Source organism: Ziziphus jujuba, chromosome 8 (genome assembly GCF_031755915.1).
Source record: "Ziziphus jujuba cultivar Dongzao chromosome 8, ASM3175591v1".
NCBI classification, from domain to species: domain Eukaryota; kingdom Viridiplantae; phylum Streptophyta; class Magnoliopsida; order Rosales; family Rhamnaceae; genus Ziziphus; species Ziziphus jujuba.
Window position 1 is genome coordinate 8,759,193 of NC_083386.1, and position 7,241 is coordinate 8,766,433.

General features: G+C 34.3%; 2 protein-coding genes across 3 annotated transcripts; one reads left to right on the forward strand and one right to left on the reverse strand.

Moving 5' to 3' along the window:
- The first annotated feature begins 692 nt into the window (after window positions 1–692).
- On the forward strand, window positions 693–1,971 carry LOC112490877 (GDSL esterase/lipase At5g03610). The gene is made up of 3 exons (XM_048470473.2): window positions 693–1,127; window positions 1,330–1,646; window positions 1,837–1,971. Exons 1-3 carry the CDS (start codon window positions 693–695, stop codon window positions 1,871–1,873), a joined length of 789 nt encoding a protein of 262 aa, XP_048326430.2. The 3' UTR covers window positions 1,874–1,971.
- Window positions 1,972–2,161: 190 nt separating this feature from the next.
- Window positions 2,162–6,956, reverse strand: LOC107413239 (uncharacterized). 2 transcript variants are annotated; one of them, XM_048466605.2, is made up of 8 exons: window positions 6,804–6,956; window positions 6,164–6,563; window positions 5,185–5,676; window positions 4,888–5,037; window positions 4,590–4,688; window positions 4,421–4,486; window positions 3,890–4,317; window positions 2,162–2,910 (listed from the first exon to the last, which is right to left on the reverse strand). In XM_048466605.2, the coding sequence occupies exons 2-8, from the start codon at window positions 6,543–6,545 to the stop codon at window positions 2,299–2,301; spliced, it is 2,229 nt and encodes a 742-aa protein (XP_048322562.2). In that variant the 5' UTR covers window positions 6,546–6,563; window positions 6,804–6,956; the 3' UTR covers window positions 2,162–2,298. The 2 variants fall into 2 exon arrangements, with proteins under 2 accessions (XP_048322562.2, XP_048322563.2); XM_048466606.2 differs by having other exon boundaries at window positions 6,164–6,550; window positions 6,804–6,902.
- Window positions 6,957–7,241: the final 285 nt, after the last annotated feature.

A 7,241-nucleotide genomic window follows, 5' to 3' on the forward strand; every position in this document is an offset into this window, starting at 1 on the left:
TTACCATTTACATTTAAGTTGTAAACTTAGGACAGAATTTGTTCTAATTGATTTCCCTATTAAATTCATGTAAGCTGTGGTATGACCTATTAATGTTTTCTCTCTATCATTCTCACGATGAAACAATAAATCTATCAGCAAATTAGAAGCATACAGGATGGACCAGAAAACCAAAAGCCAAAAAGAACCAAGATGCAAACATCACTATCAAAAGTACTAACCAGTGAAAAATTGTGGAAACTTAACCCGCAATATGACAGCCTCTTGCAATGCCTGCTTCGCGCTCTCAAGGCCAGCCACATCATTCCACTTCACATTGGATTTCTCCGTAATTATAACAGAATCAAGGCCAGCCCTGAGCTTTTCCTGTTCTGGATCCCCCCCTTCTTTCCGTTCTCAACCCTTTGACTTTGGCGATGCAGGGGCTGCAGCATTACCATTCGATGCAGGCCCACTGCCACCCCCACTATCAAGAATGTCTCTAATCTCCTCTGCCCTCCTCAAATAATCACCAAATTTCTGAGTGATTGCTTCCTTAATCTTGGGATTTTTTTCTCCGATGGCCATGTTCTTACTGATTACTTACGTACACATGTAGAGCTATTTCTATGCTTCATTACCTGTTGATCAATGGAAAGGAGATTCAAATTTCTGAATTGAACTTTAAGGAAAATTCTGGTTATTAAGCATTAATGTTGCATATTCCATTTTATCAAGTACTTATATTATTATATTATTATTTTCTCATTATATTTGTTTTCTTTAATGAATTGAATACCATATGGGAAATAGATATATATATATATATATACTTTTGTATTTTTAATTTAAAATGTTTTTTGGATACAGCTTGGTCTTTGGGCATAAGATCTCCGGTTCCATACACAGGGAGAGGAGATGTGGAGAAATGGGAAGTAGAAAATGGAATGAACTTCGCATATGATGGGAAAGGTGTTTTCAACACATTGGAGAAACCTCCAAATATGTCTACCCAAATCAGCTTTTTTCAACAGCTACGTCAACAAAAATGGTATACCAAACAAGAACTTAACCCGTCCATTGCTCTTCTATCCCTTGCTGGCAATGACTATGGCACTTCTGTTGTTAACCATGGCAACAACCCAAAGGTGAGTGGTTAAACTAGCTATATTATTATTATTATTATTGTTATTATTATTAAATATTCTAATATTCCAAGGTCTAGATCTTATAAATGGTAGATCATCTTCTGCTTTAATTGCTGATACAATAAACCAAATATTTAATTTTTGGTCAACTGATTATTAATTATATTTATGCTTTTGTCTTGTAAACATGATTATTATATAGGATTTGTCAGACCTCAGCAAATTAGTAGTTAACCAACTTGCTGATAATATAAAGCCAATACTGAGTTTGGGGGTGAGAAAAACATCAGTTACTACAATACATCCATTGAGATGTTTGCCTCAGATAACTGTATACTCATCTTGGAACTCCTGCAATCAAGATTGGAACTTGCTTTCAAATTTTCACAACCAACAACTTTGGCAACGAATGCAAAGTCTGAACACTACTTTTCAAACTGGTCAGAAGAAGAATGTAATTGTTGTTTTAGACCTCTACTGCGTTTCTGTCCGCATTTGCAAAGCAAAAGATCATAACAGGTAAATTAATTTGTATACAAAAATAATACTATTTGTCATCACTAACAGTGAGATATTGATAACGTGATGACATGTAGTGGTTTTAGCGTGAAAAGTGGAACGAACAAATGGCAAGAAATTTGATAGCTTGATTTTATAATTAATAATTTTTAATGCATCAGTAATATGTATCATGATTTCTTTGTTGCAGGAAATCCATTGAAGCCTTGTTGTGTTGGTATAAGTAATGGATATGGATGTAGGAGTGTTGATCAAAGTGGGGCAAAGAAGTATGGTGTACGCAAGAATTGGGAGCTGTCTTTCTTCTGGGACATGATTCATCCTTCACAGAAAGGCTGGCATGCTGTTTATTCAGAACTTCAACCTTCTCTTTACAAATTATTTTAGATACAAATGGTTATTTATAGCATATAAGATATATCAGAAGCATTTACTAGATCCATCAGAGAACTTGTATCGAATCTCTCTGGCTATTAGGTTATTAGGTTTTGGATTCAATGGAATCTCAAGTTTGATAAAAAGCAAATTATAAATTATGCGTGTACATCGTATATAATATCATCTACAAAACAAAAGAAAAAAATACATATACCAATCACTTTGTTACAATTAAGAAATCTGTCAAACGAAAATACATAATATATACACATTCCTAATTCCAAATCTGAACATTCCTGTCAAAGATGCCTGCTCCGTACGTGGAAAAGAAAATCTCAACTAGAAGAGGAAATTGCATCATTGCAAACAAGGTGACTGGAATGCTAGCAAGAGAAATGACAGGAAAGAAAATCCATGAATATTTGTCTCTAAGCACAATGAGAAGTGTAGCACAAAAGGCTATCATCATGGTTGCAATAGAGAAAAAGAGGGTGGAAAGACCAATCATCATCTTCTTAGGCAAAGATTTTAAGAAATCCTCTTCTGCATATCTTGAGGTAAGGATGCCTAAAAACATTAACACTGAGGTTGTGGAGGAAAAAAGTGAAATAGTATCTGATATTATGAAAACCATAAACAGCTCTTTATTCAAAAATATGGGCACACCAGTATCTTGATTGTTTCCTCCAGGAACTGTAAAAGCTGCAGCAAACATGATGGTAACAATGAGAGCACCCACAACTGTACAAGAAGTTGCTGTCCCTTTCATCCATTTTTCTCCCTCAGTCCTCAAATTCTTGTGGTCTCTAGTAAACACTTGGGCTGGTGTCAAAATACTTGAGTTTGTGTGCTCTATAGTCCAAGGAGGCACAATTGACTCCACCTCCTATATTTTTGTTCATAAAATAAATAAATAAATAAATAAAAAGGAGAGAAAACCAAATGTCATCACAACTTTATCAATTAAATATTATTTTTTTAAACGAAACACAACATGAATTTGTGTGTGACAATCATTTGATTTACATGTATAATAAATAATTATCTCGGCTACTAATTATAAGAATTATGTTGTGTGGAGATCAATCATTTATTCTTCTTGTTTTCTCCCAGTGGTTTAGTTTTTCTAGGGCAGGGGTGAGGTTAGTGGGCTAAGAGTAACTTTTTTTGAGTTTGGTCCTTCTCAAGGTTCACGAAACCTTTAAGAAAAACTAGACACATATTGGAAGTCAAGTATCTCCATACCAAAAAGAAATATATTTAGGAGATTTAACTTGAAAAGTTCATTTGAAGACTGGCAGGACCTTCTTCATATGAGAGCTTTTAGAAATATTAAATGCTCTGATTCTGTCATAAAAATATCAAACTTAATACAAGACTACAAGTGGGCTTGACCAGCACGTTACACTAACACACACATAATAAACCCTAAACACTTGAGCACTAAACTTAATACACAAGCAATATACACAGTACATTATATAATTACTTATATGTGCTATTAATATACTACCGATAATCATTCATATGTTTTCTCACAATTCATGATCAAGGCAAGTTTTTCGTATGTAATTTTCATGACTGTATACATTTTCCTAAAATACATCAGAAAAGATGTCAAAAACCAGTTGGAGCAAGAAGAAGCTTGAAAAAAACTCTTGCAGAAAACATGCAAGAAGACCGATTTAGAGAAGTCAGCCTAAAAAACTTTGTGCATTATGAATTTCAACGTCTGAAGTACTTAAAAATGCCTTAGATGTGCCAAACCTATGACGTGAATGGATATTATTTTGCCCAAGATAAGATTAAATATACTAAAATAAACTAATAACTAATAAGAAAAATACGAAGTGAAGAGAAGCGACCTTAAACCATTGTAATTCTCTCTGCATTTGTAAAGCTGCTCCAGAAATTTGATTAAGTTGTGGATAAGGTGCCAACATTCCAGCCATATGCAACATGTTGTTTCCATGCCTATCTACAGCGGTTGCAGCTGCTAGTTTCGAGTCCAATCTATGTATAAGGTTAAAAACGTTTGCTTGGCGATACAGGATTGCACGCATAAATATGTTCCTCCACAACTCATCACAGGTCTCCACCAGCTCTTGATTTGCTTTTAGCAAACTTATTATAAACTCGACATTCCCTCGATCAACAGCTCGAAACAGAGCACCATATACAAAACAAGCTTCCATTTGGATTTCATCCAAACTTCTTGTCATTGCACACATTTGGTGTAGAAGTTGAAAGGTTTGAACATGGACCAATTTCATATCATATAAAAACTTAATCCCTGAGTTGGTAGCAAAACAACTTCAGCTATTGAATGTTTCTAAAAGAACAGACAAATTAGTAGAAGAAAGTAATTAAAAAAAAAAGAAGATTAAATTTCATACCTAACATTTTAAGAAATTTCAATGCCAATCCTCGGAATGACCAAAATTTGTGATGTGAATCCTTCTCTGTTAAATATGTACAGAATTTACGTTGATATACTGTGTGAACTAACTGATTATACATTACATTAGTATGTCCGAAAAAGTGCAGTCCAAATTGTAAACATACCTGGAGATCTGATGATACTCATGTTATAGGTGAGCAGACGTATATTGTTCAGTTCTATACAGATATCATTGATGGCACAAGCTGGATCAATATAAATACCTATGAAGAAGAAAGGAACTCAATATTTAACATTATAAGCTATTTCTCATAATTAAGAATATTATTCAACCATGGTTGACAGTGTTAAAGAGAGAGAGAGAGAGAGAGAGAGAGAGAGAGAGAGAGAGAGAGAGAGAGATAGAACCCAAATAAAGGCATATATGATTTCAGTATCTAAAAGAAGGTATAAGGCACCAACAGTCATAGATCCATTTTTGCCAAAATCTGAGCCTGCTCCCACTGAGAAATGCAGAAGGTAGATTTGCCAATGCATAGATGGGGGGTCGCCCAAAGCGGTCTGGAGTAACAGCCAACCGTGGGCAATGCTTGAGCAGTTCCCAAGCAACATCTACATTACATAATCAAATTATCAACAGTGATAGCACTAAACAGGTAAAACTAGAGATATCAAATCAGCTTATCAAATTCTGGATCCATGTCAATAAAAACAGTGTCACACAACAATAGTAAAATGTAAATTGACACAAACTCTCACCGAAACTTTGCATATATATAGCATTGCAAATGAGCGTAGCGCCATCTATGCCATTCTGTGGCAATACCAGATTATCAAGCGGTGTGACAGTATACAGATACCGACCCATTTTCATATGACCATAACGAAAAGCCAGTGCAGCAGGAAGCATGTCTGTGACATGAATGGTAAGGATTTTGGTATTCTTTCTAACCATGCATTCAGCTATTTTAATGCTTGCATTATACGTAGCTGCTATTGCAAGAGCTGTGAAACCATTTATGTCTTTTATTTCCAAGTCTTCTTCAGACATTTTATCCACCAATGTCTCCACTATGCTCATATGCCCATTAATGGCCGCAACATGAAGAGCTGTCCTCCCTGAATATGTAATCCTTGCTCTAACTACATCAGGATTTCTGGCAATGAACTCATTTGTTGCCTGCCAATCACCACTCCATACGGCATTGTAGAAGGGCTCGTTTAGATTGAAGTCGTCACTTGAAATAGTCACTGCAAAATAATCAAAATAATAATAATAATTAGTTATGACCACAAGCTATCCTTGTTTGTTTTATTTTATTTTATTTATTTATTTTTTTTATGGGAGGCCAAATGCCGCATTTACTTTCTACATATGTCCTCCCAAACTAAGAAACACCTTACTTACATTGCCTCCTTAAGCTAAACTATTGCTATCTTGTTAGAAGAAGAATCTGAAGAATCTGATTCTTTGCTGACTAAACAAGAACATTAATATGCTAGTCTTTTCCGAGCCTAAGAACTAAAATTTATCACAAAGCTATTCGTCTTTCATTGGGCTAGTTAACACTATATGGGCCTATGATCAAGCCCAATCTACCAGCAATTAATAAATTATTTATTATTATTTTTCTCTATCCTTCTTCGCTAAGACTCAGGAGAGAGATTATGGATTATCAAAAAATAAAATAAAATAAAATAAAAAGAGAGAGAGAGAGAGAAATGGTCTGCTGCTAACCTTCACTTCTTGGCGATTCAGAGCTCACCATTGTTTTGGCTCTGAGAAGCTGTGGCTTGAACTTGGAAGCCAAAGTCTCCCAAGCAATTTTGGCAGAAGTGATATCTCTAATCACTGAAAAAGCATCTGGCCCACAACAAATCTGGATGGCATGGAGAGCAGCAGCATTCTTCTTCCTCCAAGCTCTGTATTCAGCTCCTACTCTGTCACTATTTTCATCAACATTTCCATGATCTGCTGGTTTTGGAGGTTCATCATTGGACTCCACAATATCCCAAAGATCTTTAGCCAACAAATAGGTATGAACCCTAACACTCCAATCCACATAGTTCTCTTTGTCAAGAACTTCTGGAACAATTCTTTCTTCTTTACTACTACTCATGGGATCTGCCTCAAAATACTTCAATTTTTGCATAACCAAAACATAATACCAAAAAAAAAAAAAAAAAAAAAACTTTTAGACGAACAGAAGTTTTTTTGTTAGAAGTAGTGAAACATATGCTGCAGCAAAAGTTTTTTCCAAAAAATAAATAAATAAATAAAGAATAACTCAAGCAATTATATATTACTATATAGAAGTAATTTTGCAGATAAAAATTGGAAATGAAAGTAGTGAGAGAAAGTAAGTGGAAGTTCTTACATTTTGTACCCCAAGAAATATTCGAGCTGGAAGATAGAGAAGTGTTTGAGGTGAAAAACGGAAACTGTATAGAAAGTTGGAAAATGGTTTTTTTTTCTTTTGAAATGTGGCTTGGCAGAAGTATTTGAAAATTTTATCAGTTTCACGCGGTTTAATAAAGTGCACGTATAAGTCTCAATTGTCAAAATATTATTTCACAAGTCTAACAAAATATTATTATTATTTTTTTTGTCAAACATCTTCATTATTATGGAGTGAAAGTGTTGTTTTGATCATTAAAACTCTGGCTTCTTGATAATCTGAAAACAAATTGATTTTACTTTTTTTTTTTTTTCGTATTAACAAATTGATTTTATTTAGCATTTAAAAAAAAAAAACTACAAAATGATTTTTCAAGATAGGTTTTTTATTATAAACTCTGGCACATCAAAGTGTTTC

Excerpts from the sequence above, each read along its gene's own strand:
- LOC112490877 (XM_048470473.2), top strand. The coding sequence starts at position 693 with ATGTTGCATATTCCATTTTATCAAGTACTTATATTATTATATTATTAT. Across the intron at positions 1,128-1,329 it reads ACCATGGCAACAACCCAAAG|GATTTGTCAGACCTCAGCAA; the intron begins GTGAGTGGTTAA and ends ATTATTATATAG. Across the intron at positions 1,647-1,836 it reads AAAGCAAAAGATCATAACAG|GAAATCCATTGAAGCCTTGT; the intron begins GTAAATTAATTT and ends TCTTTGTTGCAG.
- LOC107413239 (XM_048466605.2), bottom strand. The coding sequence starts at position 6,545 with ATGAGTAGTAGTAAAGAAGAAAGAATTGTTCCAGAAGTTCTTGACAAA. Across the intron at positions 5,677-6,163 it reads TGAATCGCCAAGAAGTGAAG|TGACTATTTCAAGTGACGAC; the intron begins GTTAGCAGCAGA and ends ATTATTTTGCAG. Across the intron at positions 5,038-5,184 it reads TATATATATGCAAAGTTTCG|ATGTTGCTTGGGAACTGCTC; the intron begins GTGAGAGTTTGT and ends TATGTAATGTAG.